At 39.4% G+C, this 20,688-nt stretch overlaps 1 protein-coding gene across 2 annotated transcripts in view; it reads right to left on the bottom strand.

Annotated features, from left to right (window-relative positions):
* BACE2 (beta-secretase 2) overlaps window positions 1–20,688 on the bottom strand; it is a 72,948-nt gene that overhangs the window by 28,802 nt on the left and 23,458 nt on the right. For both annotated transcript variants that reach the window (XM_068914280.1, XM_068914289.1), the window contains exons 3-8: window positions 14,208–14,424; window positions 12,490–12,618; window positions 11,077–11,211; window positions 7,672–7,773; window positions 4,018–4,167; window positions 2,624–2,792 (exon numbers count right to left, since the gene is read on the bottom strand). In XM_068914280.1, coding sequence (XP_068770381.1) covers window positions 2,624–2,792; window positions 4,018–4,167; window positions 7,672–7,773; window positions 11,077–11,211; window positions 12,490–12,618; window positions 14,208–14,424 — 902 coding nt within the window. The remainder of the gene's footprint in view (window positions 1–2,623; window positions 2,793–4,017; window positions 4,168–7,671; window positions 7,774–11,076; window positions 11,212–12,489; window positions 12,619–14,207; window positions 14,425–20,688) is intronic.

Raw genomic sequence — 20,688 nt, 5'->3', positions numbered from 1 at the left:
ACTAGCTGGGAATTATGATGTGTCCAAGCGAACGTAAATGCAGATTTCATTTCTAGTTGAGCCCAGTTCTTCCTGTCTGGAAGATTGTGTAGAACTAAATGAAGTTGCAGAAGTCTAGGCTTCTATATGGTGACATTATCATTAAGGTGTAATTATGGTTCCCTGACTTTGTCTCAAAGACACACTTTCAGAGCAGTTCTTATCAGCACGAGCTGGCTAGAGCCTCCTGCTGACCATGTCAGTCAGCATGTTGTGTCAGAGTGTCCCTTCCCCTCTCCCTCAACAGCTGCAGCGTGGCAGTGGCAGGAGGCAGCTCCAGGCTTGCTAAAATTGCAGTCAGGAAGCAAATGGAAGAATGACAGACAGGAAAACCTGATTTGCAGTATCTGTCAAGTTACATCCTCTGTCCTTCCAAAAGCACTCAAAATGTGTCTTTCGTCACTGCAGGACATCTTATAAAGGTTTTCATTAAGCAACCCACATCAATATCCAGAATTTTTTTTCTTAGCAAGCTTAAAGACAAAATTCTGAACCTGTTAATGATGGAGAGATTTTTTATTTTTTCATTTTAAAAGGCTTTTAAAATGCCTTGGGGCTGCAACTGAGCTAGCTAGTATCTCTGTTCTTATGCTCAATTACCTAGCTGCATTAAGCACGCAACTACTTACTACCCTCACCTTCTCCAACATAAATATTAGGGATTAAAGAACCATTGCAGTCTTGCTTTTTTTCTCATGGCAAGTCTCTGATACTACAATGTTTTCCAGGGCAGAGAACATTTCTCCATTTGGGACAGAGACTTGCACGTGGGTATACTACCTTTCCTCCACTCCCGTTTGGATTCCAAAATGTTCTTGTGGTGCCATAGCCATGACTCATCAGCAAGGGGACAAAACCCCCAAACTTTTATTTGCTTTTAGCTATCCTTGGTGAAACAAGACATACCGTGAAAAAGCAAGACAGCTAACCAGCACTGTGAAACAAAGGCGGTCCTTGAGAGGCCATAGTGCTTGTTTGATTGGTAGGACTCTGACAGACCACGATTTGATTCTTGCTTCCTAAGCAGCAATATGCAAGCCTGACAGATGAGGTGGTTGCAGTACAAAGCCCAATCTAACAAGTGCTGCTGGAGCTTGTGCTAGTTGTGTGCAGGGATGCTACAGAGGCATCTGTTCCACATTCCTTTGCTGATCATGGAGTATAGAGTCAAGTGGCCCTCAGCAGTCAATTCAGTCCACCCAAGTATACTTGCGTGGGCTGTGCATCAGTGATGCAGGGACTAAAAGGGAGAAGTAAGGAGGAAAAACAGGAGAAATGAGTGAGCAAGAAGGTGGCAGCAGTAGATCAAGGACATGTAGATGGTAGCAACAGTGCTGGTGGTAGCTTCAGGCCAGAGCAGGTAGAATGTTTATTAACTTGAGCACTAGTACAGCGCTGTGTCCAAGCTAATTCATTTTCTCAGAGTACTGGGAATATGATGTAGAGACAACCTGGGCACTCTCTGCGGTCCGAGCTCTGAGGCACTGTGGGGGTTCAGGGCTGTGCAACTTAAAGCCCGCTGTGGTCCCAAAGCGTCCACATAGTTGAGAGTTAAAGAACACGCCCTGCTACAAACAACAGCTGCCCCTCCCCAAATTCTTTTCCTCAGCCATAAAATTTGTGTTTTCCCAGACACATTTCTCTTTCTCATTTGAAATACCATGGATTCCCTAAAACCTTCTGTATTTGTGATTTTCAGTCCTTTCAAGTCAGACAGTAATGCACAAATAAAGTAGCTCTGACTAGCCTCTCTCTCTCACTGGCAACTCCAGACATCCATGGAGATCAACTGCACAATTTGCATGTTGTGAGTTTGACACAAAAGGATGAGGAATCACTGGATTAGATGATATAAACTGCTGCTACCGATTACCAAACGGTCTATCATGGATTTTGTTTTACACTTTCAAAGTGCATTCTAGAAGTATAACAAAGCATGCAGCCCTTCCTTGCTAACCACTTCTCATACCAAAAATTATCAGTTTTTTTTCACATTTGCTCAGCAGCTAATCAAAAAGATAATGACTTTTCTACTCATACTGAGAAGACTACTTGTTTAGAGACAAAAAAACCATCACAAGTCTAAATCTGAGTCCCATTTTCATCTTTTCTTTTTTTTGAGTATTTCTGAAAGGCCAAAAAGGCACAATTTACATTTAGAGAAAAAGCTTTAGTATGGTATTTTCACTACACATTGCAAAAGTTAGTTGAAGAATCCATTCATCTGCAAACTAGAACAGGAATGCACAAAATGAAGCTGCATTAAGACAGAGACACTCCTATAACTGTGTTGGGGAAACCGCACATACAGACATACATCTCAGAAAGAAGACATTCTCTCAGGGAAAGAATGCAGTTAAAATTTTCAAAGTTAAAGTTGATTTACTTTACACCAAAAGATAGTAGAGTGCAATTATACCTCTTTTTTTCTTCTCCCCTTGAAGTCTGAACAGTTTGCTCACAAATATCCTCTTTGCACTTCATTAATAACCACACTTTTCCCTATTAGGTAAGGGACAAAGCTGTTCTTTTGAGAGTGGCAAGTGTTTCCTGACTCACTAGTCCAGGACAATATTTCTCTTACCTGCACATGGACTCACTGCAAAGCCCACTCTCCTCTGAGCTCTGTCAAATATTACATAGAAGCCTTCCATGACTGTAGCACCAATAACTAGGGCATTCGTGGAGGAAGAGATACCAAATCTGTAGCACTGTAGATTCTCTCCAATCCCAAGAATGGGTTGAATATAAAGCTATTAATTAAAAAAAAAAAAAAGAAGCCAGAGAGTAAGATCCAGGAAAATTCAGTACTTAGAAGATGACAGTTCAGAGAGAACTCCAGTGCTTTTGATTTTTAAATTCAATCGCTCAAATTCCACTGGAAATAAAGAATGAACAGGGGCAGAAGGACTTCCATACGTTATTTTAAGCTGGTCAAAGTTTAAGTGCAGGCAAGAGGTAAAGCTCAGGGAGTCTAAGCTTAAATTTGAACACAATCCGTCGCTATATAAAGGTCACCTTCAAATTCATGAAAGCCATTTTTTACTGTATATTCCATAAGGGGAGAAAGGATTAAGATGTGAACTTTAGATGTGAACACAAATTAGAGAAATATTCAAATAACTATCAGGATACAATGGATTTGGAGAGCGTTCACTGTCAGCTTTAAGGCTCCAGGTTCATAAATTCAAGTCACATTTTACCCTTTTTCTCCTCAGAGAAGATGAAGATTGACAACTATATGATCAATACAGAAAAAGCTTATCATAAGGCTTTACTATATTTCAAGCTAAAATGTACTTAAGAGGTCCATTCTCCGCTTTGCTCCTGAACATCCCCCGAGGTAAAAGATTGTAATAGTGATGTTAAAGGACAGGTTGCCTGTATTGCAACTTATATTGGGGAAAAAAGCCAGAGAGCAGAAATGAAAGTGGCACATTATATTCTAAAAGCTGGGAGGGAATGTTAATAAAAGAGAAACCAAGCAAGTTGTAGACACTGCTGAAGAGCTCACACAGCCTCATTGCTGAGTGTCATTTTCAGGAAAAGTGCTCCAATTCACAATACCATGAAAACAAATCAATTTGCTTCCAAAATGAGAAGAGCAAAATGAGCAGAGACACTGCATATCAACATCTAATGTAGCTAAAACTTCAAGAAAAACATAATATAAACTTGTAGGGCTTTTTTTGCTGATAGTCTGAAGAATTCATTCAGAACTACATAGATTGCACTCAAACGGAGTCTATGTTTTTCTTTTTGCTTTCAGGTGGCAGGGCTTTTTTTAGCACGTAAGTTTCTTTGTCATTTTTCCCATTCCAAGTTTAATTTTTTAAAATGCATTAAACTTTTTTCCCTCACATCCAGACATAAGCCAATTCTCTATTATTGTTAAAAATAGCTCCTGTTTTGTAAGAGCATGCCCTCTTATAATAGTAAAAACAAATGCATAACTGAAAACACAAAGAAAGTTGAGACCTGTGGTAGGACAGAGATCCGAAACGACCTACTGGAGTTTTCATCCCTCAGGTAAATGGAAAGTTTGGGAAATAAGGACCAGGGTCTTTCAGTTTTATCCCAGCATGCAAGCTGTGAACCAGTCCAGAAACCAGAAGAGAATTCTTGTATCTATGAAAAAGCATGATACATAAAGATTACATGTATTTTGATAGATTATTGTAAATGATCACTGCCAATATCTGATACTTCCCCTTCCCATAGAGAAATTTAGGCATGAACACAAGTCTGACAAAGACCTTTTTCCTTTGGTGATAAAGGCAAAACCCCAAACCCAAATCAGTGTGCATCAGGACCCATTATGACTTGGAAGAAGTGGGAAGAGGCAAAAGTTGACTAAAAAACGTCAGCTCTCCCTTCCCTCCCCATTTGTCTCATTACTTCCACTTGTCCAATAAGCATGTATGACCTTTCTGAGCAATCATTACAGCAAAGAGGCTAGGCCCTACCTCTTCTCTAACAGCTGTGACCAAACGCAGACGCTGTTTAAAAACACAGAACAAAATACAAACCACATGAACATTTAACAGTCACACTGATGGTTCCTCAGTCAATTTTAGGGTTTTGAAGCTAAGGCCTAAGCCAAAATCCTCTGGAGAGTAAGGGAACCAAGGCCTGCTACAGTCAATGGAAAGAAACACATACTTCTCTCTCTCTTGCTGCATTGCCACTCACTACCAATATAACTTGACATGCTTTGGAAATAAAGTTGATTAACAGTGTTTCTTAATATATCCATGGCACTAACAATGCAAACAATAAACCCCTGCAGAGCTTCTTTACCTAAGACAAACATCCTGTCTTATGTTCATGCTCCCTGAAGGACATAAAGTTGATGTGCTGCCAGATCGGAGGAAAACATTTCCTTATTCAAGTGCAATACTTTGTGCTGGTTCTTATTTCCATGTGCAGCAATATACAAGGCAGTATCTTGTTCTGACTTTGTAGAGTTACAGCGTCCCATTTGGGTGAAAAAGAAATATGGAATCCAGCCCCTCTACTCCTTTCATTTACATTTAATTGTGATATTACTTTGTAAACATCTGCTCATAAATTAGGTATATGGCATTTTACACATGACATATATTCACACATACCTGCCAATGAAATACTTGTTAATAAAGAGGCTGCACAGCGTTACAGACTTGATACTTCAAGGTGCTAATCTCTGTCCTTGGGCCAACATGCATATATTCATTTAAACACACAGTGCAGTTTAAGGACACAGACTGCTTTTATGCTTAATTCTAAATGCATACTTAAGTACATCTCTTGGCATGGGACAGAATACTCTCTCCCTCAGGACTGAATCCCAGGTCAGACCTGCTGAAAAATGTACTCCTCCTCTCTTTCCATCGTCTCTCGGAAATCAGAGCTTGCAATCTGAGAAGAGCTGCAAGATAGCACCCAGGCTAGACTGGCAAAGACTACAGAATGCTCCATTTTAATGCCTGCTTTGATTTCCCAGAAAGACTGCTTATTACATTGCACTTTTCTGCCTTACTTTTGTATGCCAAACAAATGAGTGTGGGGACAGGGGCAGGGCTCCATGATACCTAAAAGTTTATTGAAATAAAGATTTTAGGTCTATGTGAGACTTTCCTTCTCCAGCTATGCTTACTAATGCTTATTACTCCAACAATGCTTACTCACTTAGCATTAATTTAATGCTGTGCGTAGAGACACTATTCTGACTTCAGCTTAGCAAGGCGTTGCAGCTGCCACCCTGCTGTGGCTCATCTCTGCTCGCTGCCAAAACCATCGCTCTTCAGACCTGCCAACATCAAAACTGCATCTGTAGCTGCTCCCTAACAGACTTCCATCCAAATCAGCTGTTTTTTTTTTTTTTTTTTCCAAACCTGCACTATTAAAGACCATAAAGCTCACGGCCTTGTTTTTTTATGGAGCTGAATAAAGGAGTGCTACACATGCACTTATGCCAATATACCTGAGGGGGCAATAACATCTTGCTGGGAAGCTCATAGTGAGCAGCTGAGAGCACGAACTTGTTAACCTGGCTCACCTGCAGTCGGAGAAGCATGTCTGACTACAGCCTGACAATTTAAGTTGCAGTGATACATAGCCTGCCAGAAGCACAGAACACTGAGAGTGTGATTGTAATGCCATAGTATAACTGCTGAAAATATCCCTTTTCCTGATATCACTCTTACAGTGTAAGAATCCAATCCTTACAGCTCCTAATTACTTTTTAATTTAATAGAAAGTCACTGTTGTTTAGAGCTGTGTAAATAAATGCTGGAGTGTTTGGGGGGAAAGGAGTACAATAGCAAGGTCCTGGAGATTAAAAAAACCCAATCCCTAAAAGAGAAGAGTTAGTTTATGCATTTTTAATAGGAAGAACAAAAATCATTAAGCAGAATGGGTGAGTGCTTCCTATCTAATATCTTATTGATCGGTGGCTGACTGTTTACTTGGCATATGGAAGGCCCTAGTTCAGATGTCCTCCTGACCAAAACCAGAGAGGAGCTTGGACTGCTGTGACCCACTTCACAAGAGAACGCTGTATCCGCAAGGCGAAGCTGCAAGAGCTCTTGGGTAGGCTCCTTTCAATTTCCCTCCACGGAGTGAAATTGTTCCAGTTGACACTTAAGTGCTTTACAGAGAGTACAACTTTTCAACCAGCGAAATTGAACTACATAAGAAAACTGATGTATTTATTTCAGATTCTGGGCGCCTGCAGGCAGTGAAGAACACTTCATGCCGCATCTCTGCTCTCAGTCAGGTAAGGAAAGGATTAAGTCTGGATCTACCAGCACACGGGCAAATACTCTGCCTTTTGGGCAACGAGCCAATAGCCCAGTTACTGCTGTCTCCTGTGGTCTGTAACTACGACCATGAAGTAGTAGTAACTACTACCATGTGAAGCTATGACAAAAATATTAAAATTTTTCACTTTGAATTATCTAGGATTTACTCTTCATCTTCAACTTTCTCAACACTCCTCATTGCATTCTACCGAAACTTAGGAACAGTTGTTACCCAGAAAATGTAGCATCAGCTAATTTACACACAGAGGGCACTATCCCCATGCCCTACTTCTAAAGCCCACTCTATTTCCAAAGAAAGAAGCTTTTAAACATAAATAATTCAATAACGAAGGCCAAAAGAAGCTTTATTGATATGAATAATCCTAATGAATGGCATGCATTCTATATAACAATAAGTATTTCATCTGGAAAGTAACTGCTTGCAGTATCAGGTTTACTTTAGGAACACTCAATTTTGAATTAGAGGACTGATTTTTGCACCGTTCACACTTTGAATCGGAGAGATAGAGATTGTGTCTGTATTTCTGAAATGCTTAGAACAAAATACTCCATTTATGCACTATTTCTGACCTACTTCCATACAGGTTTCTCTTTTCTGTGTATGGCCCTCCCTCCTCCCACCTCTCCTTCCCTTTTCCATTTCCACCAGAGACAATCAGTCAGTTCTTATTTAGTAACAGGGGCAGACTGGGAAAAATTCAGTCCCACTCAGGTCAAAACCCTGTGACTTAAAAGGTAGATGGCAAAGATGACACTCCTTTCAAAGATCATGTGATCATTTAATAGGAATTTAAGATTACAAGAGAGTTTAATCACATTAGCTTACCAGGGATGTGCGAACTATGGCTTGCACGACAGCACTGAAGACTTTCTGTGGCAGCCGGAGGAGGGTGGTACCACTGTCTACTATTGCTTTATCTGCATTATACTAAGGGGGGAGAAAAAAGGAGAGAAATTACACACACTATAATTAATATAATGCAGATTAAACTGCTTCATAACAATGACCAGGCTGTTCCTTTTCAGTAGCAGTCTTCACAAATGTGTATGTCACATCATTTTGCAGAACTCTCCAGCTGATAGCTTAAATTCAAATGAAGTCTGAGAACAAAAGCAAGACATAGCCTGGACACAAGAGTGAGTTTATCTGCATCACTCAAGAAATTGCAGTGTGTCACCAGAGCTACTGAAAAGGGCCAAGGGCTCACATTCTCAACCTGCTGTAAAAGGAAGTAAAGCATGGCCTCTCCCAGAGGTGAAGCTAATCCACCTTACCTCATATATGCCTTGGGCAAAAAGTACTCTCATGGTCAGCGCAGAAACACGGTAAGTACACTGATGTAGCTTACATGCACGTCCAAACCCTGAATCAAAGTCTCTGCTAGTTTAAATGTAATAGAGCAGACTATTTTTAATGACCTGTGTATCTAACTTATAAATAGTCAGGAAACATTGGTCCTCGCTACATGTCATATTTGGCACTGACTCGAAGTACAAATGTCAAATGCTACCCCCCTCTCTCCCCACTTCTGAAAACCACTAAAACACAAGCAAAGGCACCTATAAAGAAACTAGCAAATTTCAATCTTACTGCCTCAAATCTTGCCTTATCTGTACTAAACCCCCCCCCCCCAAAACACTAAACACACTTTTCATTATTGAAATCCCAACCCCCAGATTAAGAGATATCTTCACACTTCTGGTACATTACACAAAAGATAAATATTTTAAAAGGCAAATCTTTTTTCAGAAATCCTTTAAAAATGATGATTAATTACAAAAAAGGCAGGTAGCAGTGGCACTTGTTTGCATTAACTACTTTTGTTATGAGCTGAGGTGGTAGGATCAGTATAACTCGACACTGACATGTTTATGGCATAATCAAAAGACACAAGAAAACATACAGCATAAGCTTATTAGGAGGAGGTCAAATGGCAAGCTAATTTAAAATCCATCAGTTTAGATGTTACCAAGTCACAGGGAATATCTTTAGTGCTGTGATAAAAATAAAACCCAACAATAAGCAGAAAAGTAACTCAGTTATTTTCTTTTTGAAAGAAGAGATGCTGTAGGCTGTTAAGCGCTGCTGAAAGAAATGCAGACTGGAAGAGCACTGCTATGAACCACTTACCATTTATTCTGTACTTAGAAATATTTCTAAACAGTAGAGAAAAATATCAAGGCATTGTGGCCACTTTTTTTTTTTTTTTAAGAATTCTTAAACAGAATCCATTTTTAACATATTTATACCACGAACACTCAATCACCAGCATCCTTGAGAGGCTCCCTTGGAAAAACGTAGGTAGGAGGCAGCCAAGACGACCATCCACTAACATAAAAATCATGTAAAATTTCTGGAGCAGGAGCATCACTCAGTGAGTGATTAAGTGTCACATAATTTTTCACACTGTGTACAGTGTACTCTCAGTGTGCAGTAAGCTCTTGCCTTCTTAGTCTTCCTGATTAATATTTAACAGTGCCCCCCGTGCACTGTGCACTATTGGCACCTCAACACTTCTCTCGACCCTGATCTGACAGGATCAAGGCCACAGCTGCAGTGTAATACTGGACAAATTCCCAGCATTGAAGCTTTTCCCTTCCAAGGAAAGGAGTAGTCTCTAGTCACTCTAACAAAAAAACGTTCAAGTTCCTAGAAGACGATTAAGAAAAGAGAGGGCACATAGCTCATCATCCTGTACAGTGAATTACACACCCTCTGCAAGCTCCTAACTAGCTAACTTTTAATCATGTTAGGCTTAAGTTTACTACTGTTCCTCTAAACTTTTGTTGGAAGACCTCCTTCAATCAAGAAAAGAATGATGCCTTCTGTACCACTGAGGAGCACACTATGCTAATAATACACACAAGGTGAAAGCAAACCATGGCTTAGAAAAGGGCTGCAATAACAGGAAACGTTCATAATTGCTAGATTTTTAAGTGGTTTGTTTTTTTGGAAACAGCAAGTATTAAACCATGTTTACTAGTACCATGGTCATTAGTACCTCGACTTCTCGTCAAAATATGCTGACTGTTTTTTTAAGGCAAGAAAGAAAAGCAAACACAAACATTTATGCTAGAGACCTAGCAGTGAGCAATGCTTTCTGAACAATACAATAAAGATAGAAATAGCTTTTGAAATAGACCATGTTTTGCTTATTAAATACAAGGAGGATATGAGTGATTTTAAATATTTTATATGGAAATATAAAATATTTCCACATTTTGTACTGAAATATAATATTTATGCACATGTAGGATTTTATCATTACTTTCACTCAATCCGTATGAACTTTAAAAACTTCAGAATTATCATGCTCCACAGATTTCCAACTACAAGAACAAGCATAAGGTATTTTAAGCTGTCTAATGAAAATAAGGCATGAAAATCACAGCACTAAAATTGAAACACGAACAGCAACAAGCAATAGTAAAAAAACAAACAAAACACATACATATACACACATCCTCCAGAAAAAAAATGTTTGAGAATAAAAATCATTAACAACACAGCTTCACTAGACTGATCCAGAGATAACAGAACTTTATTTCCGATAAAAACAATAAACATATCCATGAAGAATAATAATTGGCAAGGCTGAAGTGAGCAAAAATGGATTACAAAAATAAAAAAGAAGGATGGGATGAGGTGTTTCGGGAAGCTTCCCAGGATGGCACCTGCCAACTGCCATCATGAATTACGTGCTTAGACATCTCCATAGGTGTTAGTCCAAAATCTTCCCTTCTCTTTGTTAAACAATTACTGTTCCACTTTGGTTTGATTTTACTTTGTAACAGCTATAAACAGCTGTTTAACAGCCGTATAGCTATGGCTATAAATTTTGGTTATTTAAAGACTGCTGTCTCCTTGAAGGAATGTACAATCTTCAGTGTACGGACACCTTTTTTACAACAGAAACTAGTCTAGAGGGTAAGCCCTTCCAAATCACAGCACTCTCATTTTCAGTGGACTGTTCAATTAGTATTTTCAATAAATTGTGGACTAGGCTACAAATATATCAACAACTTCAAAGTCCGGTTTGAAGCAATTTTAGCATGTTTGAAGTATACACTACATTTTATATCGCTCGTTCATTTCTCTTCAAAGTTATCACGCGACCTTAAATCTCAGAGGAGACTGCAATACACATCTGCTTGCAAAGACAAAACTGATCAAATTAACTATTTTTCTTAACCAAATTTGTATTTTGTATAGACACCTTATTGCAAATACCTCTCTGCAGTCCAACTCGAGATTCTGACCTCCAACTTCCAGCTTGAGAATTTCAACCTGATAATACCACTCTTCTTTGATAGGCGTATACCAGATATCACCCTGGTACAGACTTGGTTCAATTCCACCCAGAACCTGAGGCAAAAAGAGAAAGGAATTCACACACTTTAAAATCCAGGATGTTTAGGTTTGGGGCAAGTACAGAAAAAAAGGAGAATATTTAACTGCAATACACAGGGCTTCAAAATTTTAATTTAACACCATTTGTAAGGATTTTGCTGACAAATGCTATCAATTCTTAATCAATAATATCAGTGATATGCATTTTGCAACTATAGGAAACATCTAGATGTTAAAAGATTCTTGCTTCAGTAAACCAGAATTCCCACATTGGATCAGATTACCAGCATCTTCTACAAAGTCACAGTAATTTTCTTATGAAAGCTCCACTGTTTAAAATTAAAAGAGTATCTTCAGTGGTTTAATCTAGGCAACGTATAAAAAAGAGGAGAGAATATTAAACTTGCACATGATAAATTCACTTTGTACATTCAGAAAAGCCTACCACTGTTTAAAAATAATTAATTTTTCTTAAACCCATCCAAAATGGAAAATAACCATCATATTATTGCTACCACTATTATCTTCTATCAAAACTTACATTTAAGCTGGCTGCGAACATACTAGATCATCAGATTTTGATGGTCTGGACTGAACTAATTGAACTAACATGAGTGAGTACACACTTGGGCTTTGTCTATCTCAGGTAGGTCAATATTTACAGCAGTATGTGAATTTACAGCAAAATAGCTATTTGTGATTAACTCCCTGTGCTGATATGCTTATTTCAGCATAATTCAGGAAGTGTAATTCCAAATCATGATCCCAGATAAATGCAGGCCAAATCTTGGTGTCACTAAAACTGATGGAATAACTCCCCTAATTAACAAGGGGAAGATTTGGTCTTCAGACACTTTCCTTTGGTATGTTGTCGGCAAAGAAAAAGGTCTTGATTCTTCCTCCCCTTTTTACCTCATGTAAAAAATTTACTGTAGCATTTTTTTATGAGCTTGAACAAGCTTAGCAGTTGAGTGCAACACTACTCAGCTTGAGGAAGGTACCAGAATCTGTCCTGAAGGAATCACATCAGTAACAGATGTGCACCACAACATTTACTTTTTTATTAAAATCAAATTTGAATTGAGAAGTTTACTCAGACTCAAGAGAGATGAAAAAAGAATGGAGAATGAAAACAAATAGGCAATTGAGTTCTTCCTAAGTGCTTAACTTTTCCTTCAAAATTACAAAACATTTCATATATTTAATATTAAATTTGGAAAAAGTAAGCTAGTCATAGAAAAGGAGAGAGATTAACAAATATACGTTTTCCCTCTCAGACTGACAGATACCCACAAGACTACCTCCGTTGGTACCACTTCCAGAAACAGGTAGTCCAGCACCACACATCTGCAAGGAGAAGATGTTGGGGATCTTTGCCTGCCTCACAAGAGAATCAAAGAACGTCTCCACAGAACTTGAAGGCTTGAGGATGTTGAAAAACAAAACAAAACACACAAAAATTGCAGAAGCAATCATTAAAAAGCTTGGATGCAGAAATGAGCAAATCATTCAAACAAGACCACTTTTCAGGAGTAAATTGAATTTCTGACAACCAAGTGATGAAAATCCTAAATATATTAAGTCATTAAAAAACCTTGTCATTTCTCATTTTCTATTTAAAAAAAAATTTTATTCTTGACCACTGCCATAGAAATCCCTAACACATGAGAGTATTTTTCTAATCGCAGCTTTCACATACAAGTTACAGGTTCAAGAAGAAACTTTTGCCAAGAATGTAACTGTTTGGAAATAGCTTCTGGTTATTAGAACAGTGAAAAATAACTTGCCCTTCCCACCTTTCTATGGTTAAAAGGCAGAATTTTAAAGGGAAAAATTTCAGGTTTTAAAATAAAATAGTCTAATTCTAATGAACCTGGTACTCTACAGCACTTACTTCCTCTTCCTTCTTTTAAAGGACGTAATATCAAAGCACACCCAGTTCAACTGATTATATTTGCTAACAGGTTCTCTCCTACAGCGTATGCCACGCTTGCCTTTGCAATTACTAACATATTACAATTCCGCTGTAACTGATTTTTTTGGGCAGATATATCTCATTTCACATAGAGACACTGGTTAGCTTGCGACATGCCAAGTGCTCTTACTACACAAAGTACTGAGCAGCTTCAGAAGCTAGAAACACTTCAGTCTTCAGAGGAAGGGGAAAATAAATGCCACTGTTCGGCAGAACCTGAACTCGAGAAGCAGCTGTTCTCTGCCTGTTGACAATGTATGACAGCAAGTAAGGCAGAAGTCAGTACAATGATCACCCAGCTCTTGAATAAAGCATTTTAACACCAAAGTCAGCAGACGGTATTGAATTGCTTGTTGTACCGGGATATGTCTCAGTTTGTAGATTTTTTAGACAGTTATTGTGTAGGTCGAGAGCTATGACTATATGGGGTTCCAGTCACATTTTCAGTTTTTAAAAAATATATGATTTTTAGATAATAAATTTTAGGCTTTAGCTTAGAATTCTACCTGAATTTCCTACCTCGCTATGAACAGGTATGTTTCATCACATGTTCACGAAAACACCAGAGCTCATCTTTGTTTTGAAATTATCCGTATGCGCTCTCAGTCTCAACTTTTACTTGATGGATGAAGAATTTTGTAGAATTAGCTGCCATGGGGTTTGCCATGTAAGTTCATCCATCCTTTGACAAGTCTTGAGGGAGCTCATTAGAGCCCTAATAAATGCCCTGTATACACATAACAGAAGCCTGGTAACCTTTACTCCTACGCTCTGGTACTACAAGCTCTGTAAATGCTTATCCATTCCAGATGAGCTAAAATTGGAGCGTACATCACCAGAAATACCTAAATCCTCTTCTGGGACTGTGGTATCATCACAACCCCATTTATTCTTTCTGGAATTTACCAAAATACAAAGGATCCTTAGCAAAGACTGGTTGGAAGGGAGGAGTCTAACACTGACAGATCATTTGTTCTCTTTACCTTACTATTCATTGTCACTGTGAAAGACAAAAGCTGGGGAAAGGACGACTTACCTTGGCTAATGCATCATAGGCAAGACCAAGAATCCCATGCCACTTAACCCCTGGCAAGAAGAAATTCTCTGATTCAAGAATGGTAGCAATGTTGATAGTGTAGCTGCCATTAATTCCTTTTGGGATAGTAATGACATCTGTACCCAACATTCCAGTCCAGCTTCCTTGAGTGTACTTAACTGTGACATCAATCCCTTGAGACTTATATGTACTTGACCTTTAAAAAGAAAAGATACACTCATGCAAGAGCTGCTCATTTGCAAAGCAAGAAAATCAAGTACTGTTCAATCTTAATTTTCCCTGCATAGGAAAAACAGTGAAGTCTGCAAAGTCAATCCCATGTACTCACAGAGGCAGGGAGAAGGACTGTAAAAGCAGTAAAAAGCGATAATAAAAAATCTTGAGCCCCTGTTTTGACCTTGAAGCCATCAATGACTCAAATCTTCACAATATGCGTCTTTTTTTTTTTTTTTTTTGTTATCTGTGGTATTATGCCATCTACTGCAATACATCCCTGACTCAGACAGGTCCAATTACAACAGCAGCAATACTCTTGAACTGGAAATGGAATGTAATAAGTGAAGCTAAGGACCTGAAAAGCTTCTGAATTCAAATCGAAAATTGAAATGCCAAGCTAACTGAATAGCTTTAGAGTAACACTTCATTAATATTATTAAAATTCCATTTTGGGTAAATTGGAATGTTATGGTGAGTAACAGCAGTCAGATGCATGTTTTATGAATCTGCGGTTTGGTTTGTCTATAATGAGGTAAGTAAATTTGGATATAATAAACAAACGACTGACAAACTTGGAGGAAAGGAAGAGTTCCCTCTAGACTGGGGCAGTAAAAGTAAAAGAGCAGTTAATTATGGCACATTAAATAAAGGAAGAGAATGCAATCTGGAAAGTTTAACCAAAAATTTAGAAAAAAAATCAATAAATTTTTAATTTTAAAATCCTGGAGTATAAACATAGCAATCATCTTCCATCCATACCAGCACTGAACTCCTACATTCCTTGCAACTTAATTTTGGTCATATTCCTTGGCATGCAGTTTCTCCTTTTAAACAGACAAATGACCATGCTTGGTTCATCTGATAAGACTTTTAGCTTGATAGCCTTTTTGAAAATAAATTTTAAAATCAGCAGATTAAAGTGATTTCAAAATAACATCTTTTACATGTCTCTAAAACAATACAAATACAGGTCATTACAGTGTGGGGGGATTTATAAAGCTGGCTTTAATCTAAGAGGTGCTTTGACAGAAACAGCCATGAAGCCATGAAGTTAGTGACCACAACAAAGGCAATATGAGCCCACCGACGAGGAATGACTCAGAGAGCCAGCTCATCTGGAGCTGGCTGCCACAGCTTCACAGTCAGCTGTACCTGATGTAGTCAGATTGAAGTTAGGAGTGATTATGCGTATTATGGAGTTGATAACCTTTCAATGGCAACGTAGATGACTTCCACCCATTTGAACACACTTTATCTGACTTAACAATTAAACTATAATTAAACTATATGAACTATGCAACTGATCCTCTTTCTAGATGAAGGTTGGGGGGGGAGGGAGGGTAAGGAATAAAAGGCCAGGCTCCATTCCAAATGAGTTCTTGATAATCCCAACGCCTAACCCTTCAAGAGCTTCACAGGCCCAGCAGCTTGTAACATCCAGGGCAGCAGAAACAAATGAGGCAACAGGCCACACAGATTGTATTTCAAAATGCCTGAATTTCAGAGATACTGGTACTACTTGGAGCTGGGTCACTGCTACTGCTATTGCTCTTTTACCTTTCTGCAGAATTCTGCATTTGTATGACACCTAGACACAGGCACATCACTGCTCAGTCAGGGTCTTCAGGACACCACTGTGACACTAAGATAAGGTCTGGCAGTACATTTTATAAACCAAAATAGAGTCTGAATAATTAGCAACATAAGAGAAACTGAGGGGACAGGGAAAAGGAAGGGAAAATGCAGGGCTGTTCATGAAGAAAAGTGCTCGACAGTGCAACAGAAGAGGAAACATCTAAAATCAAAGAGAAAGGGGAGAGCTGGGGGAATAAAGTGAAGTGAATCTGGGAATAGAGACTCTGCATGACTAGCAACCAGTAGCAGCACAAAGGTCTTCTGTAAGCGCTAACAGCCTAATGGATTGAGCTTTGGAATAGGACACAGAAAGATCAGGTTCAGTTTCCAGTATTGTTGCTGACTTGCGGAAAGGCAGGACAAATAACCTCTTCACCCTCTGTGCCTCAGCATCTCCATCTGTAGAAATGGGTATGATGACACTTATCTCATTTGTAAAGCACACAACACACAACAGTCCTTTTTAAAGGCAGACCTTGTTATTTACTTCAAGGAGCCAAATTCCTGGTGTGGGAAGGGATCTCATATGATTCTTGTGACAGTAATTATATTCTGTTTTGCAAAAACAACGTTTCCTGCTCCATCTTCTTGACTGTAATCAGCCCATGTTTTCCATCTGAGTGATCCAAAAGAAGAAAACTTCTCTGGAGGTCAAAACTAGAGAGTTGTTCTAATTCATGGCCTGAGTGTTCTAAAACAGAAACACACAGCACAAAAAGTTCTAAACAAGCCATTTTGGCGATGATAAGAAAATAAGAATTTCTACTCTTCGGGCAGGAAAGAGTGTCTCTAAACCAAAGGCGAAGAAAAGAGCCTAATAGATGACACTGCTACAGTACCATTAGTCCTTTCTCCCTCTCCTTACTGGCTACTACCTCCTCTTCAGAGCAGCCACCAGAAAAATGGTTCTCAAACCTTGACTGGCTCTCAAGCCTCAGCTGAGATAACTAGCAATGACTCAGTTACGCCTCCGTACCAGACTGTAGCACTAAACACAACATAGCCACAATTGTTTTTCTAATATCATTCTGCATTTGAAGGAAGTTCAACACGGGAACAGTAAGTCTCCTATGCAGAAAGCCCTGCTTAGTACTGATCCCACCAAACACCTGAAATTCCTTCTTAATTCCACCCTCTCCCAGCTCACTTGCCACTTTGCGAGAAACCAGCGCTTTAGATTTTTCTGCTTACCCATTCATCTTCTCCGAAGCAGCAAATCAATGTCTGCGCAGACGGCAATGGCAGAGAGAGAAAACAGCAACAGACTAAAACAATCTGAACAGAAGTTTTTATCCTTTCTCTAATGACAGACAGACAGCACAAAGCAAGTGGTTCAAGGCAACAACTTTAAGACAAAGAAAATGTGAAACCCCAACAACCAACCTAGCTGTCTGAAGACTATTCCACAACATAAATTACTAATTTTTAACCAAGAAGTCCCACCTAATTTGCAGGGGCTCTGGAACAAGCTTACTGTTTACTGCAAACAATAAACTGTACAGTGAACCACGACAAACTTGTGTGATCATACTGCAAACAAGACCTTACTTTTGTTTGCTCATACATACTTTATTGTATTACCTCAATTTATTGCCTATAATTTTCCTACCCTCTTATCTCACAGAATGATCAGCTGCAGTTTGCTCTTGAAACCTGCTCACAAGACAGTAGTATTTACGTTGAAATAGTACTGTTCCTTAAAATAAAGCCCACGAGTACTGCATTCTTTCACATACCTGCACCATCAATGATTATTTAGTTTCAAGTACAAAAACACCTTTACACATCAGCTCAAATAGATCTTTTATCGTAAGTAGCATATTCAACAAAAACTACTTGTTACTTTCAACAGTGTGAGAAACAGAAACTGTGAATTTTTCTCTTCATTTTAAGGGGACAGATTATGCCATTTCCCGAAACCTTATATATCATGGAAACTTATACACCATAATCATCACAGCAGACTCAGAACTTTTCACAGCAAAATTTTGTCAGAGCCACTCACAGGTCCAAGTCATGAATGAGTTCCAGACCAACAGAAAAGAACATATAGCCAATGACATATTAAATAAATGACAACAGCTTCATTTGTTTTGTACACAAAGACCCAGACAATTAAACAACGGAATTATATGACACAAAAGTATCACACACAATATTATATAATCAACTTTCCTCAATTTCCAGTTTATGGCTTTGATATGGAAACACTTCCTGATGATGTCAGAGAAACTGCAGGAATGATTACCAAATGAGAGAAGACATCTTTATTTGAAGGGTTCCACGCAGCACAGAGGGAAAGTATGCATAGGTCATTTCATCTCATTCACACATAGGTAACGATCACCTTAAGTCATTTTACATAGCTGGCTGATGTGACAGAAAGTTTCCTATCATGTACGCAAAAATCACGGTTACCCTTGACTACAGGGAAAAGGTGACCAGTAGGCCTATCCCATAAAAAAAAGACACACAGCAGGGCCCAAGGAAACAGAGGCCACTCGACTTCACTGCAGCTCAGAAAAGATCACAGAGAACAAACTCCTGGAATCCAGGCCCAAGCACATGAAGGATGGAAGGTAATCAGGGAAACACAGCAAGGATTTTCCCAGGCAAGTCATCCTTGACAAGCCTCATTGCTGTCTACAACAAGATGGCTGGCTAGGTGCATGAGGGGAGAGAGGCTGTAGTGCATCCTGACTTTAGTAATGCTTTTGACACTACCTCCTGCAGCATTGCCACTTGGAAGCTGAGGATGCTGGGGCTGGATGAACAGACTGCTGGGCTGGTTGGAAATGGGCCCGGCCTCTGGACTCAAAGGGCTAAGTGTTGGGGTGGTAACAAGCAGAGTGCCCCAGACATTGTTACTGGAGGGAAAACTGTTCAACATCTTCAACAGCCTGGATGATGGACAGACTGCATCCTCAGCAGATTTGCACAGGACAGCAAACTAAGTGGAATGGTTGATATGCTGAATGGCAGAGCTTCAGTCTAGAGGGGCCTTGAAAAATGGGAGGATTGCGCCAAAGGTGACTTCATGGCATTCAACAAGGAGAAGCATAGGGTTTTGCCGCTGAGGTGGAACAACTCCATGCTCCCGGATATGCTGGGAAGCGACTGAAAGGACTTGGGGTTATGGTGGACACTACACTGAATGACAGCCAACAGCGTACTTGCTCTGTACGTACAGCAAACCACACAGTGCGTTGCATTTGGAGGGCCATGGACAACATATCCAAGGAAGTTATGACCCTTCTCTGGTGAGCACTGGTGAGACCACACCTGGGACTACTGTGTCCAGTTGTGGGAATACAGTTCGCAAGAGCAGTGCAGAGAAAGAGGAAAGGGACTGGCAGAGCCAGGGGCCTAGAGCACAGGATCTGTGAGGAGAGGCTGAGGGGAGCTCGGCTTCAGTTTTGCAAGGAAGATGCTAACAGGAGATGTAATAATCTACTTGAAAGAAGTTACAAACGTGACAGAAGTGCCACAATAAAACAAGGGGCAACATCCACAGGTTACATTTTGGGATGTTTAGGTTGGACATTAGGAAATATTTCCTCACCAGGAAAGTGGTGCAGCACTGAAACACACTGCCCAGAGAGATAATGGATTCTCCATCCTGGAAGGATTATGGGACTTGGCTGGACAAAGCCATGGCTGAGCTGATCTGGTGACAGTCCTGCCTCAGTGAGGACTCATTCTAGATGATATACAGAGATTCCTTCCAAAAAACATTTGTGAAATCCCTTAGCGATTTTGGAGGGGCCAAGATCCTTCCCAGATGACATTTATGCTTGAAGTATTTGACATACAAGAAGCATGACGTAGCCAGGTTCACACACGCTAACGGCTGCACTTTATTCTGTGCACGTTCTAGTTCTCCATCAATCCAACCCAAATGAGCAATTGCTCCTCTGGACTACTATCACTTGAGTTTTGCTGAATCTTTTGATAAAGCACCTTTAACTTTTCAGGGCCTAAATTTCAAGGTTTCATTAATAATTTTATACTAAAGTTCTCAAAACACAGTGTACACTGAGGACACCGATAAGGGACTGTAACCTTTGAGTGATTTGCCTTTCTCAGCACAAGGCCTCTGTTGCTGTTTCTAATAGCGTAAGGTTCTTACAGAGAGAAGCCTCATCTTTCCAGACAAAAGAACATCACTAAAGAGAAAAGGGAGAAGGAAAATTGTGCTTTTAGTTTGCTGGCAATTAAGCTTCCTTGTAATTGTAGCCACTACCTATGGAAAGAGATAGCTGGTATGTGAAACTCTGCAGTAGTGCAAAAATAGCCTTCAAGTGCGAATTCTGGACTTTTTAGACCTGTGTCACGTCTGAGGGAGCTGTGAGATATCTCCATTAACATTTGATTTTTGACAGGAGATCTAATAAGCAGCATGGAAATACTAGTTTTTCTTCCACTCCTGCTGCATCTTATTAGAAAAAAGCTAAAGCCCATGTTAAAATACATAAAGAGGTAACAAGAATGGCAGTACCCTCCAGCCTCCCAGTCCTCTAAGTATCTTTACCCATATGCTTCAACTAAAGATAGACACTCCATTTTGGAGAAATTTATTTGAAATAATTGAAACTAGAGAAGGGCAGAA

Source organism: Struthio camelus, chromosome 1 (assembly GCF_040807025.1).
Source record: "Struthio camelus isolate bStrCam1 chromosome 1, bStrCam1.hap1, whole genome shotgun sequence".
Lineage (NCBI taxonomy): Eukaryota > Metazoa > Chordata > Aves > Struthioniformes > Struthionidae > Struthio > Struthio camelus.
The sequence above is the reverse complement of the archived record's forward strand: the minus strand, read 5'-3'. Positions and strand labels throughout refer to the sequence as shown.